The following is a 17,238-nucleotide window of genomic DNA, read 5'->3' as shown; positions in this document are numbered from 1 at the left end:
TGAAGAATGCAAAAATCTAAGAAAGAAATTGAGAAACCTGTCCAACCAAAAACATAGAGACCCGCAAAAACATATACATGATCAAATACAAATCTTAGAATCAACTATTAAAGACTACCAGAACCCACTGGATTCTCCAATTACCTTGAATGAGTTACAGGACAAAATAAAGACCCTCCAACCCAAAAAGGCATGTGGCGTTGATGGCATCCTCAATGAAATGATCAAATATACAGACAACAAATTCCAATTGGCTATACTAAAACTCTTTAACATCATCTTTAGCTCTGGCCTCTTCCCCAATATTTAGAACCAAGGACTGATCACCCCAATCCACAAAGGTGGAGACAAATTTGACCCCAACAACTACCGTGGGATATGCGTCAACAGTAACCTTGGGAAAATCCTTTGCATTATCATTAACAGCAGACTCATACATGTCCTCAATGAAAACAATGTACGGAGCATTTGGATCATGTATTTGGATCAGTGCTGTACTGGGACCTGTAAGACTGGAGCTCGGTGTATTTGGATCAGTGCTGTACTGGGACCTGTAAGACTGGAGCTCGGTGTATTTGGATCAGTGCTGTACTGGGACCTGTAAGACTGGAGCTAGGTGTATTTGGATCAGTGCTGTACTGGGACCTGTAAGACTGGAGCTAGGTGTATTTGGATCAGTGCTGTACTGGGACCTGTAAGACTGGAGCTCGGTGTATTTGGATCAGTGCTGTACTGGGACCTGTAAGACTGGAGCTCGGTGTATTTGGATCAGTGCTGTACTGGGACCTGTAAGACTGGAGCTCGGTGTATTTGGATCAGTGCTGTACTGGGACCTGTAAGACTGGAGCTCGGTGTATTTGGATCAGTGCTGTACTGGGACCTGTAAGACTGGAGCTCGGTGTATTTGGATCAGTGCTGTACTGGGACCTGTAAGACTGGAGCTAGGTGTATTTGGATCAGTGCTGTACTGGGACCTGTAAGACTGGAGCTAGGTGTATTTGGATCAGTGCTGTACTGGGACCTGTAAGACTGGAGCTAGGTGTATTTGGATCAGTGCTGTACTGGGACCTGTAAGACTGGAGCTAGGTGTATTTGGATCAGTGCTGTACTGGGACCTGTAAGACTGGAGCTCGGTGTATTTGGATCAGTGCTGTACTGGGACCTGTAAGACTGGAGCTAGGTGTATTTGGATCAGTGCTGTACTGGGACCTGTAAGACTGGAGCTCGGTGTATTTGGATCAGTGCTGTACTGGGACCTGTAAGACTGGAGCTCGGTGTATTTGGATCAGTGCTGTACTGGGACCTGTAAGACTGGAGCTCGGTGTATTTGGATCAGTGCTGTACTGGGACCTGTAAGACTGGAGCTAGGTGTATTTGGATCAGTGCTGTACTGGGACCTGTAAGACTGGAGCTAGGTGTATTTGGATCAGTGCTGTACTGGGACCTGTAAGACTGGAGCTCGGTGTATTTGGATCAGTGCTGTACTGGGACCTGTAAGACTGGAGCTAGGTGTATTTGGATCAGTGCTGTACTGGGACCTGTAAGACTGGAGCTAGGTATATTTGGATCAGTGCTGTACTGGGACCTGTAAGACTGGAGCTAGGTGTATTTGGATCAGTGCTGTACTGGGACCTGTAAGACTGGAGCTCGGTGTATTTGGATCAGTGCTGTACTGGGACCTATAAGACTGGAGCTAGGTGTATTTGGATCAGTGCTGTACTGGGACCTGTAAGACTGGAGCTCGGTGTATTTGGATCGGTGCTGTACTGGGACCTGTAAGACTGGAGCTAGGTGTATTTGGATCAGTGCTGTACTGGGACCTGTAAGACTGGAGCTCGGTGTATTTGGATCGGTGCTGTACTGGGACCTGTAAGACTGGAGCTCGGTGTGGCTGCCGTTGGTTTGCCAGCCCATCTAATGACACACTGCTGCTCTCGGACCAGGAAGTGAGAAGGAGGATGGATACGGTGAGAAAAGAAGGGCCTCCCTCGCTCCCATTTCCTCTGCAGGGCTGTGGCTTTGTGGCCTACCTCTCCCCCCACTACCACTAGTACCTCCTCAACCCCATCTCCCCCCAGTCCCTTGAGCTCCCCCCCTCCAAACACCCTCCGCTGGAATGCTCTCAATCTCCGCCACCAGATATTCCACTGTGGCTTTGGTGGTCACCTAGAATGGTGAGCTTTACTGAGCACACAGACAGGAGTATTAGTAGAAGCTGTACATTTGTGCCTTGCCAGGTCCTTTTGACTATCTTCCAGAATAAAAGGTGGCCTTTCCCCTCCTTCTATTCTTATTGCCATAAGACGTGAGGATGGACTGGATGTGTTTCAGACATACAGTAGATGATGGCTCTGCAACCTGGCTGGATGACCTCATGGAGACATTTCTTCAGGTCCTGTCACAGATAAAGGGGACATAACCATCACCTATCGCCAAACTCATCTCCACTATCGATCACTCTTGTTCACTATTGTTCGCATGTTTATTTTTCATCACGTCCCATCTCCGCTGTCTTTCCACCATGACACAGTTGGCCGCCATGCTATTTTGAGAGGTGTGGGTGTGGTTGGACTCTCATAGCCGAGCTTTAAGCACTGACCTGCTCAACTCGTTGCAGATGGAGGTGAACCGGAGACTGGTTTGACAGTGTTGACTTTGGAAGCCGCTCTGCGGTTCAAGGCGAAAACCTTCAGCACCATATTACTGTTTTGGGACCTTGCAAATGCAGGTAGCAGAAGCACTCTTTATTCAGTGAAGCCTTTGTGGTGTATGGTAATTAACTTGGCAAACAGGCGGAAACAGGCAGGTGAGAAATGTGCCTTAAATTGCAGAGATTTCGTCAGAACCCTTTGGCTAAGCACACGTGGAACAGTCTCATGACAACGGATGGTTTCCCAACAGTTATAGGCCAGTCTTGTGAGGTTGGACTCCTTCCAAGTCCTGTACAACTAGACAGCTCAGCAGTCAGGGGGCTGGATACAGTGGAGTTGGAGTTGAAGTCACGCCATTCATTCACATAATATCCTCTTTTTTTAGTCTTGTCATGACAGCGCCGTCTTGATTGAAAACATGTGACTGTGTATGATGTTGTTTCTACAAATCAATGCCCTTATTAGGTTGGTTGTCCATCAGAGGCACTGCTTCAATACTTACCCTGCCAGTGACTGGGAAGCTAAGTGCCGGTTTGCATAGGCAGACATCTTCGTTTGTGATGGGCGGCACAACCTGCCATGCATATTTTGGAATTCAGTGGACCCATTATCAACTGTTCTTAGTTGGATAATGGTTTGAGTGGAACAGATAAACTGAGGATTGGTTTGACTACCAGCTACTAGCTACAATGCTTTTTATTTATTTATCCCTTAATTTACCATGTAAGTTGACTGAGAACATATTCTTATTTACAGCAACAACCTGGGGAATAGTTACAGGGGAGAGGAGGGGGGATGAATGAGCCAATTGGAAGTTGGTTGATGATTAGGTGGCCAGGATGGTACAGATTGGGAGGGGACAGATTGGATAACTGAGTTTTAGTGTCCAGGACACCGGGGTTAACACCCTTACTCTTATGATAACTGCCATGGGATCTTTAGTGTCCACAGAGAGTCAGGACACCGGGGTTAACACCCTTACATGATAACTGCCATGGGATCTTTAGTGACACACCGAACACCCTGGATACAGTGGAGTTATGATAACTGTCAGGGGATCTTTAGTGACCACAGAGAGTCAGGACACCGGTTAACACCCTTACTCTTATGATAACTGCCATGGGATCTTTAGTGTCCACAGAGAGTCAGGACACCGGGGTTAACACCCTTACTCTTATGATAACTGCCATGGGATCTTTAGTGACCACAGAGAGTCAGGACACCGGGGTTAACACCCTTACTCTTATGATAACTGCCATGGGATCTTTAGTGACCACAGAGAGTCAGGACACCGGGGTGACCTTACAGAGAGTCAGGACACCGGGGTTACAGAGAGGGATCTTTAGGACACAGAGAGTCAGGGGGTTAACACCCTTACTCTTATGATAACTGCCATGGGATCTTTAGTGACCACAGAGAGTCAGGACACCGGGGTTAACACCCTTACTCTTATGATAACTGCCATGGGATCTTTAGTGACCACAGAGAGTCAGGACACCGATTACTTTATGATAACTGCCATGGGATCTTTAGTGACCACAGAGAGTCAGGACACCGGGGTTAACACCCTTACTCTTATGATAACTGCCATGGGATCTTTAGTGACCACAGAGAGTCAGGACACCGGGGTTAACACCCTTACTCTTATGATAACTGCCATGGGAACACCCTTACTCTTATGATAACTGCCATGGGAACACCCTTACTCTTATGATAACTGCCATGGGATCTTTAGTGACCACAGAGAGTCAGGACACCGGGGTTAACACCCTTACTCTTATGATAACTGCCATGGGATCTTTAGTGACCACAGAGACACAGGACACGGGGTTAACACCCTTTCTTATGACTGCCATGGGAACACCCTTACTCTTATGATAACTGCCATGGTTATGATAACTGCCACTTTAGTGACCACAGAGAGTCAGGACACTTAACACCCTTACTTTATGATAACTGCCATGGGATCTTTAGTGACCACAGAGAGTCAGGACACCGGGGTTAACACCCTTACTCTTATGATAACTGCCATGGGATCTTTAGTGACCACAGAGAGTCAGGACACCGGGGTTAACACCCTTACTCTTATGATAACTGCCATGGGATCTTTAGTGACCACAGAGAGTCAGGACACCGGGGTTAACACCCTTACTCTTATGATAACTGCCATGGGATCTTTAGTGACCACAGAGAGTCAGGACACCGGGGTTAACACCCTTACTCTTATGATAACTGCCATGGGATCTTTAGTGACCACAGAGAGTCAGGACACCGGGGTTAACACCCTTACTCTTATGATAACTGCCATGGGATCTTTAGTGACCACAGAGAGTCAGGACACCGGGGTTAACACCCTTACTCTTATGATAACTGCCATGGGATCTTTAGTGACCACAGAGAGTCAGGACACCGGGGTTAACACCCTTACTCTTATGATAACTGCCATGGGATCTTTAGTGACCACAGAGAGTCAGGACACCGGGGTTAACACCACTCTTATGATAACTGCCATGGGATCTTTAGTGACCACAGAGAGTCAGGACACCGGGGTTAACACCCTTACTCTTATGATAACTGCCATGGGATCTTTAGTGACCACAGAGACCAGGACATCCGTTTCACGTCCCATACGAAAGACGGCACCCTACACAGGACAATGTCCCCAATCAATGCCCTGGGGCATTTGCATATTTATTTATTTTAGACCAGAGGAGAGTTCCTCCTAATGGCCTTCCAATACCACTTCCAGTAAGATCTGGTCTCTCATCCAGGGACTGACAAGGACCAACCCTGCTTGGATGCAGATGTAAGCCAGCAGTGGGATGCAGGGTGGTATACTGCTTAGTGTACATTGAGCCAGTTCAATCTGCAGGACAAGCCTGCTCAGTTCTCTTCTTCAGTTCTCGTCTTCTATTGGATGATGCAGTGTTCAAATGTTCCGGTTTGGTGTGACGTGGTAATCCTCCCAACTCTCACACATCCCAGCCCCTAAACCGAACCAGATGTAGGCTTTCCATATTAATCTTTCACTCCCTTTTACGTCTCACACCACACTAGGAGCCGTTAAAAACCACACTTACATGTCACATTTTGTCCAGTTAATAAACTCCAAATGCATTCAGGGTTGCCCGTTTCTCACCACTAGCTGTTGAAAAGCTAGGTCGAGAGAGGCGTTTAGCCAGCAGGAAAGTACATGGCATTTAGTGATCAATGACTCCATTTCCTTCACCACTAGACTAAATGAAAAATATCCCTCCTTTTCTCTTTTCTTGACAGAGAAAACAGAGTTGCCACTTTTCTGTGCAATTCCTCTGGATGTTCTGATTATTTGTTTGACAGGAATTAGCAAGGAGGACGTTTTTTCTGCCACAACCGTCCGCCTGGCTGTCAGAGAAGCAGTTTTCCCCCACTGAGGCACTTTCAGATGCTGCACAAACCACAACTCCCAAACACTGGTGTCAGTCCTCAGCTCACCGCCTGTCTTTCCAAAGCCATATTCTGGAGCAGGAGGGAGAGGGAGAGAGGGAGAGAAGGAGAGAAGGAGAGAGGGAGAGGGAGAGGGAGAGAGACGGAAAAGAGTGAAATGCAGAGATTTCTTAATAACCTAGAACTCTTTCCGCCATGAAAAATAGTCCCAGGAACCAGACAAACTGCTTCAGTGTGAGGGATTATGTACTGGATAACTCGCCAAACTTTAATTTTGTATTTCACTTTTACTATTTCTTTCATCAAAGAGGAGGGCTGCCCCAGATGCAGGCAGCCAGTGAGAGGTGTCTATTTCTAGTGATCAGTGCTCGGCTACGGAGAGAGCTGTTTTGACAGTTGGAGCTGGGGAGTAACATGCTGCTGAGGAATGCTGCTCAGAGAGAGAGAGAGAGAGAGGGGGGGAGAGAGAGAGAGAGAGGGGGAGAGAAAGAGAGGTGGAGAGAGGGAGAGAGAGAGGGGGAGAGAGAGAGAGAGGGGGGGGAGAGAAAGAGAGGTGGAGAGAGGGAGAGAGAGAGAGAGACAGAGAGAGAGGGGGGGAGAGAGAGAGGGGGGAGAGAGAGAGAGGGGGGGAGAGGGAGAGAGGTGGAGAGAGGGAGAGAGAGAGGGGGGGGAGAGAGAGAGGAGGGAGGGAGAGAGAGAGAGAGACAGAGAGAGAGACAGACAGACAGAGAGAGAGAGAGAGAGAGAGAGAGAGAGAGAGAGGAGAGAGGGGGAGGAGAGGAGGGAGGGAGGGAGGGAGGGAGGGAGGGAGGGAGGGAGGGAGGGGGACAGACAGACAGACAGACAGACAGAGAGAGAGAGAGAGAGAGATGCACTTAACCAGGGCTATAATCACTGGTGGAGTGGCGGTTACCTTCCAGAGGAGTTTACGCCCCCGAGGACTGTTTGGTTTTGTAGTTCTGACAGAAATGGAGAGGGAGGAGTGGTTGAGCTCTGACAGAGAGGAGGAGGAGGAGCAACAGAAAGGGGGAGTGAACCGGTGGCGGAGAAACCTTGTCAGTTTCTGTAAATCCCACATGCTGTAGGCTACAGAATGACTGCGGCTGCTCTCCCACTCCAGACTTCTCTCTGAGAGGCAGCCCTCTCTTTATTTTGTCTTCTCCTTCCCCTCTTTTTCTCTGCCAGACGTCAGGAGGAGACACAGGGTTCTTATTTGGCCTCTTTTGTGTGGGAAACTGAGGGAAACGACTCCTCGCGCTGTTTTTTCAACCTCTTCCTCCTGTCTGCTTTTGAACTCTCTCTCTCTGGATGTGACGGACCATGCCGGTGGTAGGAGTAGCCTCCAAGCTCAGACAACCCTCAGTGGGCTCCAAGCCGGTCCACAGCGCTCTCCCCATCCCCAACCCGGGCAGAACCGCTGCCACACGGGGGCACATGGCCAGGACCCCAGAGCTGAGGGGGTCAGAATCCCCCCTGCTCTCCTCCTGTCAGCTGTCACTCAAGTCAGAGTACCAGGAGAGGAGGACGCAGCAGAAACAACAGGGACGGAGCAAGGAGACAGAGGAGAGTAAGATCTGCAAGGTCAGTGACAGTGTGTTGTTACTGGGGGACATGCTGTCACTCTGTGGCTCCTTCTCCCTTCAAACTCTACTCTCTAAATGATTTCTGTCTGCATGCCTGTCTATGCAGGGGGAATTGATTAGCTCTACAGGTGGCTGTGCTGGCCGGCCAAGTCTGAGTGAGCTACCTAACAGAGGCAGGCTTGTTGGATTTTCTTTAGACTGTTCTGTTTCTGTGTGACTAGATGACTCATTTAGAAATCAATGTGGTCTTGGTTCAGCAAGTTATAGCAGGTGCCATGCTCTCTATATACTATTGGGTGGAGGTCTGCTTACAGCACTTAGCAAATTTCAAAAAGTAGATGTCAAACCTTCTTAACCATGCCCAATCCTCCTTAACCATGCCCAATCCTCCTTAACCATGCCCAATCCTCCTTAACCATGCCCAATCCTCCTTAACCATGCCCAATCCTCCTTAACCATGCCCAATCCTCCTTAACCATGCCCAATCCTCCTTAACTATACCCAATCCTCCTTAACCATGCCCAATCCTCCTTAACCATGCCCAATCCTCCTTAACCATGTGGTAATTTTCTCAATGGAATCCTGAACATAAATCCTCCTTAACCATGCCCTAAATCCTTTCCATGCACCATTTTATTTCTCTTTTGTGTCCTTCCATTGCTTTGCACTGTGATGCATTCTCAAACTCTGTCAGTTGACTCGCAAATCTGTCATTAACCATGGGGCAATCCTCCTTAACCATGCCCAATCCTCCATTAATGTGCCCATTGTCGTGCCTCCTCTATTAACCATCCCAATCTGTGAAATGAATCCTCCTGCTGGCTGTTTTCCTAACCATGCCCAATCCTCCTTAACCTAAATCCTCCTTGAATCCAATGCCCTGAATACAAACACCCCTCCTCCTCATAACTACATGGAATCTCCTTAATACATGAAATGCCCTTAACCATGCCCAATCCTCTAACCATGCCCAATAAATCCTCCCCATCTCCACCAATTTCCTCTTTTGTACCTTGGCAGCTGGAATTTCCTTTGAATCCTCCTAATGCCCATTCTCAAACGTATCTGGTAAGAATGGCTAGCGAATGATAGACATGAACGGATCGCCTTAAGTGCTTTCCCATACTAAAGTCAGCCGGTGCCAAGTTCTTTGGGAGTGTTTTAGAATGTTGGAAATTGGACTCATGACAAGTGGAGAAGGCGGGGTCCGTCTCGGAAAGGAAGCGAAAGGATTTCAAATATCCCCGCCAAATAGTTTTGGTAGTGCATGCTCACCCTACATCTTCGACCTGTCAAAATACCAACAGACTTTCCTGTTTTCCTGGTCCTCCTTAACCATGCCAAGTCTCCTTGTTCAGATGCTGGGGCTTCCATGGGAATCCTCTGGGAGCCCAATCTTTTCTTTTTTGCCCAATTCTTAACTGCCCAGACCTCCTTAATGGCCCAATCCTCCTTAACCATGCCCAATCCCCTTTCCTCCTGGAACGGATAAGTGCTTTCCCATACTAATCAGCCGGTGCCAAGTTGAACTTTGGGAGTGTTTAGAATGCCTCCTCATGATCAAGTGGAGAAGCGTGTCCGTCTCTGGAAAGGAAGCATGCAGGGCCAAATATCCCCATGCCAAATAGTTTTTAGTGCATGCTCACCCTAACAATCTTCTGAACCTGTCAAAATCCAACATGCTTTCCTGTTTTCTATGCACGCTGCCAAGTCTCCTTGTTTACTGCTCCTCCTTAACTGCCCAATCCTCTGGTGTCCTTTTCCCCTTAACCATGAACAACCCCAACTGAACAACACACCTGAACTTATTTCCCAATCTCCTTAACTATGTTTTGGATGGTCTCTAACTCATGGGAGCCTCTTGGGGGTGCTGGGAGGTGCTGGGAGGTGTTGGGAGGACCATGCCCAATCCTCCTTAACCATGGGAATCCTCCTTAACCTGCCCAATGGTGTTGGGAATCCTTAACTGCCCAGCTGAGGAGCTGCCCCTGGATCCTTGTACGTGTACCCAATGACTGGAAAGCGCATGCAGGGCCAGAGCAAGGGGAAGTGTGTTTTATCATTAACCCGGTGCTGAACCGGTAAACTGCTCAAATGCCCATAAACTCGGTTTCTATAAGCACCTGCAAAATAGATTCTTTGAAAATCCTCCTTTTGGTGTCACAACCCCTGCGTGAACAACCCCAGACTGAACAACAACACACTTGACTTATTTCACTTTTCTTCCAGTGGGAATACTTGAACAGCTGGATGGTCCTGGGAAGAAACACATGCTTTCCTGCTGGGAGGTGTTTGGACTATCCTTAAGCTGGGATGTGCTTGGGGGTGCTGGGAGGGGGGTATAATCCTCCTTGTGCCCAATCCTCCTTAAGATGAGATATCCTCCTAACATGTTGGAGGTGACAGTATCCTAGAGCCCTCCTTAAAAATGGGACTTGTGACCTCCTTAACCATGTTCCTTAACTGTGTGACAGTAGTAGAGATAACATGGATCTTAACCATGCCCAATCCTCCTTTAGAATGCTCCTTAACCATGAGATAGGGTACATGTTTAACCTTCAGTGTGACAGTAAAACATAATTCTCATGTTGTCATTAACCAGTGTGACAGACCAGTAACCATGCCCAATGTTGTCTTAAAATGCCCAATGTGACAGTAGTAGAGATAGGGTACATGTTGTCATTACCTCTTCAGTGTGACAATATTAAGATGCCCAATCATGTTGTCCATGCCTCCTCAGTGTGACATAGTAAGATATGGGTACATGTTGTCATTACTCCTCTGTGACAGTAGTAGACCATAATCCTCCTTAACCATGTCCATTACTCTCAGTAGTAGAGATAGGGTACATGTTGTCATTACTCCTTCAGTGTGACAGTAGTAGAGATAGGGTACATGTTGTCATTACCAATCCTCTTCAGTGTGACATAGTAGATAGGGTCCTTAACTTGTCCAATCCTCCTTAACCATGCCCAATCTCATGTTGTCAACCAGTAGTAGAGATAGGGTACATGTTGTCATTACTCCTCAGTGTGACAGTAGTAGAGATAGCTGGTACATGTTGTCATTACTCATTCAGTGAATGACAGTAGTTTAAATAGGGTACATGTTGTCATTACTTCTCAGTGTGACAGTAGTAGAGATGGGTACATGTTGTCATTACTCAAACTCAGTGACTGACAGTAGTAGAGATAGGGTACATGTTGTCATTACCCTCAGTGTGACAGTAGTAGAGATAGGGTACATGTTGTCATTACTCTTCTGTGAAATGACAGTAGTAGAGATAGGGTACATGTTGTCATTACTCCTCAGTGTGACAGTAGTAGAGATAGGGTACATGTTGTCATTACTCAGCTTTCAGTGTGACAGTAGTAGAGATGGGTACTGGAGTCATTACCCTCTGAGTGTGTGCTACTAAAGCCCATTCTCAGGCCCAGACGTATTAAAAAGTGCAGTAGTAGAGATAGGGTACATGATGTCATTACTCCTTAGTGTGACAGTAGTAGAGATAGGGTACATGCCGTCATTACTCAGTGTGACAGTAGTAGAGATAGTTGGTACATGTTGTCATTACTCCTCAGTGTGACAGTAGTAGAGATAGGAAGCGAAAGGATTTCATTACTCCCCAGTGTGAAAGTAGTTTTGGTACATGTTGTCATTACCCCTCACAGTGACTGACAGTAGTAGAGATAGGGTACATGTTGTCATTACTCTTCAGTGTGACAGTAGTAGAGATAGGGTACATGTTGTCATTACTCTTCAGTGTGACAGTAGTAGAGATATACATGTTGTCATTACTCTTCAGTGTGACAGTAGTAGAGATAGGGTACATGTTGTCATTACTCTTAGAGCAAGGGGAAGTGTCATTAACCCGGTGTTGAACCTCAGTGTGACAGTAGTAGAGATAGGGTACATGTTGTCATTACTCTTCAGTGTGACAGTAGTAGAGATATGGTACATGTTGTCATTACTCTTCAGTGTGACAGTAGTAGAGATAGGGTACATGTTGTCATTACCCCTCACAGTGACTGACAGTAGTAGAGATAGGGTACATGATGTCATTACTCCTCAGTGTGACAGTAGTAGAGATAGGGTACATGTTGTCATTACCCCTCACAGTGACTGACAGTAGTAGAGATAGGGTACATGATGTCATTACTCCTCAGTGTGACAGTAGTAGAGATAGGGTACATGTGTCATTACTCCTCAGTGTGACAGTAGTAGAGATAGGGTAAATGTTGTCATTACTCCTCAGTGTGACAGTAGTAGAGATATTTGTCATTACTCCTCAGTGTGACAGTAATTGAGACATAGTTACATGATGTCATTTCCTCAGTTGACAGTCATTACTCCTCAGTGTGACAGTAGTAGAGATAGGGTACATGTTGTCATTACTCCTCAGTGTGACAGTAGTAGAGATAGGGTACATGATGTCATTACTCCTCAGTGTGACAGTAGTAGAGATAGGGTACATGTTGTCATTACTCTTCAGTGTGACAGTAGTAGAGATAGGGTACATGTTGTCATTACTCCTCAGTGTGACAGTAGTAGAGATAGGGTACATGTTGTCATTACTCCTCAGTGTGACAGTAGTAGAGATAGGGTACATGTTGTCATTACTCCTCAGTGTGACAGTAGTAGAGATAGGGTACATGCTGTCATTACTCCTCAGTGTGACAGTAGTAGAGATAGGGTACATGTTGTCATTACTCCTCAGTGTGACAGTAGTAGAGATAGGGTACATGCTGTCATTACTCCTCAGTGTGACAGTAGTAGAGATAGGGTACATGTTGTCATTACTCCTCAGTGTGACAGTAGTAGAGATAGGGTACATGTTGTCATTACTCCTCACAGTGACTGACAGTAGTAGAGATAGGGTACATGATGTCATTACTCCTCAGTGTGACAGTAGTAGAGATAGGGTACATGTTGTCATTACTCCTCACAGTGACTGACAGTAGTAGAGATAGGGTACATGATGTCATTACTCCTCAGTGTGACAGTAGTAGAGATAGGGTACATGTTGTCATTACTCCTCAGTGTGACAGTAGTAGAGATAGGGTACATGTTGTCATTACTCCTCAGTGTGACAGTAGTAGAGATAGGGTACATGCTGTCATTACTCCTCAGTGACTGACAGTAGTAGAGATAGGGTACATGCTGTCATTACTCCTCAGTGTGACAGTAGTAGAGATAGGGTACATGATGTCATTACTCCTCAGTGTGACAGTAGTAGAGATAGGGTACATGTTGTCATTACTCCTCAGTGTGACAGTAGTAGAGATAGGGTACATGATGTCATTACTCCTCAGTGTGACAGTAGTAGAGATAGGGTACATGATGTCATTACTCCTCAGTGTGACAGTAGTAGAGATAGGGTACATGCTGTCATTACTCCTCAGTGTGACAGTAGTAGAGATAGGGTACATGCTGTCATTACTCCTCACAGTGACTGACAGTAGTAGAGATAGGGTACATGATGTCATTACTCCTCAGTGTGACAGTAGTAGAGATAGGGTACATGCTGTCATTACTCCTCAGTGTGACAGTAGTAGAGATAGGGTACATGCTGTCATTACTCCTCCACAGTGACTGACAGTAGTAGAGATAGGGTACATGCTGTCATTACTCCTCCACAGTGACAGACACAGCTTGTTCTGTGTGGAGTGGCTGAAAGGAAGGATTCAGGGTGATCAAACAGAAGTGTGTGTGTGTGTGTGTGTGTGTGTGTGTGTGTGTGTGTGTGTGTGTGTGTGTGTGTGTGTGTGTGTGTGTGTGTGTGTGTGTGTGTGTGTGTGTGTGTGTGTGTGTGTGTGTGTGTGTGTGTGTGTGTGTGTGTGTGTGTATACCCTCGCTGCATAATGCATGCTTGTGTGGACTTGTTTGTCCTTGGTTAAGCACTGGGCTGGCCGCTCTCCTTGTTTAGTGTTTACCAGACTGTGTTGTTATTCCTAACTGAGAGAAAGTTTGAAGGGAATCTCATGACACAAACACACACTGCTTCAGAGCCTGTAATGTGTTGGAGACCATTAATCATGATTGGGAATAAAAGGAGGGATTCCACATGACAAGTGGTTAATGTTAACCGGTTTCAAACTAATTATGAGCTAAACATATCCAATGCTTCTGTTTGAAAATGACAAATAACTGTGGTTTGTATGGTGTGTTTAGAATATCAATGCTTTAGGGCTTCAATAATATTGAGGGCTGAATGGTGTGTGTGTGTGTATGTGTGTGTGCATTTGTACATTTGTGTGTGCCTGCTTTTGCACGTCTGCGTTCAATCTATACGATTGTACGTGTTGGCATTCTTAGGAGGCCTCCCTCCTTCGGTGGTCTTGCAGAACACCTGCATTCCTCCCCGGGATCTCAGGTCATCCATCCAAGGCTGACCTGTCAAGAGATCCTCCTCCCTGTGATGGAGATGAGATCCAGGACACACACACACAGTCACACACACATACACACTGTAGTACTCACTGACATACCTTGTCAGTCACTGTAGAATGAAGAGGTACTGGAGGTGAATGGGGTTGTAATGAAGTGCCACGGCTCTGCTGATGGGATCTGTGGCTCGGAGCCTTGGCAGATACCCAGCTACAGTGGTGAGGGAGGCGTTGTCCCAAATGGAACCCTATTTCTTATACAGTGCCCTACTTTTGATTAGGGCCAATAGAGTTCTGGTTAAAAGTAGTGCACTAAATAGGGAAAAGGGGGCAATTTGGAACGCAGGCTGAGTGTGAGCAGCCCTTGAGCGTGAGCAGTGTTATTCATTTTTCGCACCTTTTACAATCATCGATTTCTCAACCTCCCACTATGAGTTTTTTGTTGTTGTTGTCATTTTATTCAATCCGATGCCATAATGTCAAACAAAATAAACCCTCTTTGGGTTACATTATATGAAGAATGATTGACAGGTTAGACGTAGATCCCAGTTTGTCCTGCTAGTATGAATAACATGAACATCTGCTCATTTCACACCTTTCCTGTGTCACTGCATCTGATTCCGTGATACCGCGGATGTCACATCCTCCCTAGGTCATCCCAGTTACAAGCAGGAAAGAGCAATGGGAAATTGACATACATATTCTCCTGAAGGGAATCAATAGAATCGTGGGGTGCTGATGTGTTAGACTTTCCAGCTGAGACTCGAAATGGACGCCCTGCTGCTGATGTCTGAGCCGAGATTTATCATGGTTCTTTTTTGGTTGGCCACCATGTTATGGTTTCTAGCCCTGGTGTCTGAGCCGAGATTTTTCATGGTTCTTTTTTGGTTGGCCACCATGTTATGGTTTCTAGCCCTGGTGTCTGAGCCGAGATTTATCATGGTTCTTTTTTGGTTGGCCACCATGTTATGGTTTCTAGTCCTGGTGTCTGAGCTGAGATTTTTCATGGTTCTTTTTTGGTTGGCCACCATGTTATGGTTTCTATCCCTGTCTCCGTTTGAAGTGCATCCCTGATTAGAAATGACTGGCAGGTTTAATCCATGTGGTGTTAGCCTGCCTACGCATGTCTAATCAGTTATTACATCAAGGAAGGGAGAAAGGAAAGAGGCAGTCATAAGGAATTCAAACATGGGCCCTTTCATGCTTCAAGGTACCAAGGTAAAGTTTTTGCCAGGCTGCAATCAGAGATTAGATCGGACACAGGCCAACTGTCTCTACTCTCACTCCTTCCCAATAGAAACACTGTACATGCACTTACTAGAACCATTATAATAGATTTACTGTAGAACAATTCTCCTAATGACTACTGCACCCAGTTTGTGTCTTAGAAACACACAAGACGCCTCAGGTTAGGTCATGAAACACAGGCTCTGTTGCCATGCTCTGTTCTCTTGGCTGCTATGGCAACCATACATAGCTGTGTAACCTTAGCGAGGGGATGTTGCCACTTCTGAATATGTGTATCAGTTTTTGTTTGCTGGAAGCGCAGACAACTGGCAAGATACACCCTGCCTGGCGCAAACGTCCTGTGGATCTTCTTCCACACATCCTGTTGTTTGTCTCTGATCTGACCTGCCAAAATGTCAGCAAGAAGAGATGAACCAGAGAGTGCGATTGCACATGGCCTTGTTTGCTGCAACGGCGCATCTCCTCCACCTCTCACTACGCCTAGGTGCTGATAAACCCCTGCAGGGGGGGGGGGGCAGCAGGGAGAGGAGGAAAGTGGTGAGCTCAGGGATCCGTGTTAGGTCTCACTGGCTCTGGAGTTAGTGTGGGGAATGTAAACACAGCTCCTCTCCCCACTGGCTCAGATGCTGCCGAGGCAGCCGCCCTAGTCTGGTCTGCAGAGCTTGGGGTCCCTGCCAGCTCTTCCCGTCAGAGACAGAGGGAGGTGGGGAGGGAGGCCGAGCCGGGGGTTGTGTCCTAGCCATGGGTGGTCTGGTCTGGCTGCCTGGGCTCCTTATCTGGAAGAGAGGGAGAAGCCCCGGGGAAGTGGCGGTGTGTTGACCCCAGGCATGCAGCACAGGGCCCTGCTTCCCTTTTTACCACATATCCCCTGGGATAACAGGGATAGTTACACAGGACCTCTGGGATAACAGGGATAGTTACACAGGACCTCTGGGATAACAGGGATAGCTACACAGGACCTCTGGGATAACAGGGATAGTTACACAGGACCTCTGGGATAACAGGGATAGCTACACAGGACCTCTGGGATAACAGGGATAGCTACACAGGACCTCTGGGATAACAGGGATAGTTACACAGGACCTCTGGGATAACAGGGATAGTTACACAGGACCTCTGGGATAACAGGGATAGCTACACAGGACCTCTGGGATAACAGGGATAGCTACACAGGACCTCTGGGATAACAGGTATAGTTACACAGGACCTCTGGGATAACAGGGATAGTTACACAGGACCTCTGGGATAACAGGGATAGTTACACAGGACCTCTGGGATAACAGGGATAGTTACACAGGACCTCTGGGATAACAGGGATAGTTACACAGGACCTCTGGGATAACAGGGATAGCTACACAGGACCTCTGGGATAACAGGGATAGTTACACAGGACCTCTGGGATAACAGGGATAGCTACACAGGACCTCTGGGATAACAGGGATAGTTACACAGGACCTCTGGGATAACAGGGATATAACAGGGATAGCTACACAGGACCTCTGGGATAACAGGGATAGTTACACAGGACCTCTGGGATAACAGAGATAGCTACACAGGACCTCTGGGATAACAGGGATAGTTACACAGGACCTCTGGGATAACAGGGATAGCTACACAGGACCTCTGTGGACATTTCTCTGTATTCAAACACCAACGTTCCCACCCAGGAAAGAGACCCACCACAACCTGTTTCTCAACAAATGTTGAGAGATGGAGAGATATGGTGATGGGCAGGCATGGGCACACTAACCCCTGTTGATAAAGGGGTAACTACTACAATCCTGCCTCTTATTCCTCTGGTCTCTCTCTGTCTGTCTTTCTCTCTCTCTGTCTCTCTCTGTCCCTCTCCCCTTCTCTCTGCCTGCCTGCCTGCCTGCCTGCCTGTCTGTCTGTCTGTCTGTCTGTCTGTCTGTCTGTCTGTCTGTCTGTCTGTCTGTCTGTCTG

General features: G+C 47.1%; 1 protein-coding gene across 1 annotated transcript in view; it reads left to right on the top strand.

The window, feature by feature from the left end:
* Positions 1–7,108: 7,108 nt before the first annotated feature.
* LOC135516596 (neuron navigator 3-like) overlaps positions 7,109–17,238 on the top strand; it is a 106,758-nt gene continuing 96,628 nt past the window's right edge. Inside the window, exon 1 of the mRNA XM_064940940.1 lies at positions 7,109–7,658. Coding sequence (XP_064797012.1) covers positions 7,398–7,658 — 261 coding nt within the window. The 5' untranslated portion in view covers positions 7,109–7,397. The remainder of the gene's footprint in view (positions 7,659–17,238) is intronic.

The sequence above is a fragment of the Oncorhynchus masou genome, chromosome 27, assembly GCF_036934945.1.
Source record: "Oncorhynchus masou masou isolate Uvic2021 chromosome 27, UVic_Omas_1.1, whole genome shotgun sequence".
In the NCBI taxonomy this organism is placed as follows: domain Eukaryota; kingdom Metazoa; phylum Chordata; class Actinopteri; order Salmoniformes; family Salmonidae; genus Oncorhynchus; species Oncorhynchus masou.
Note: the sequence above shows the minus strand (reverse complement) of the source record. Positions and strands in the feature narration are given on the sequence as shown.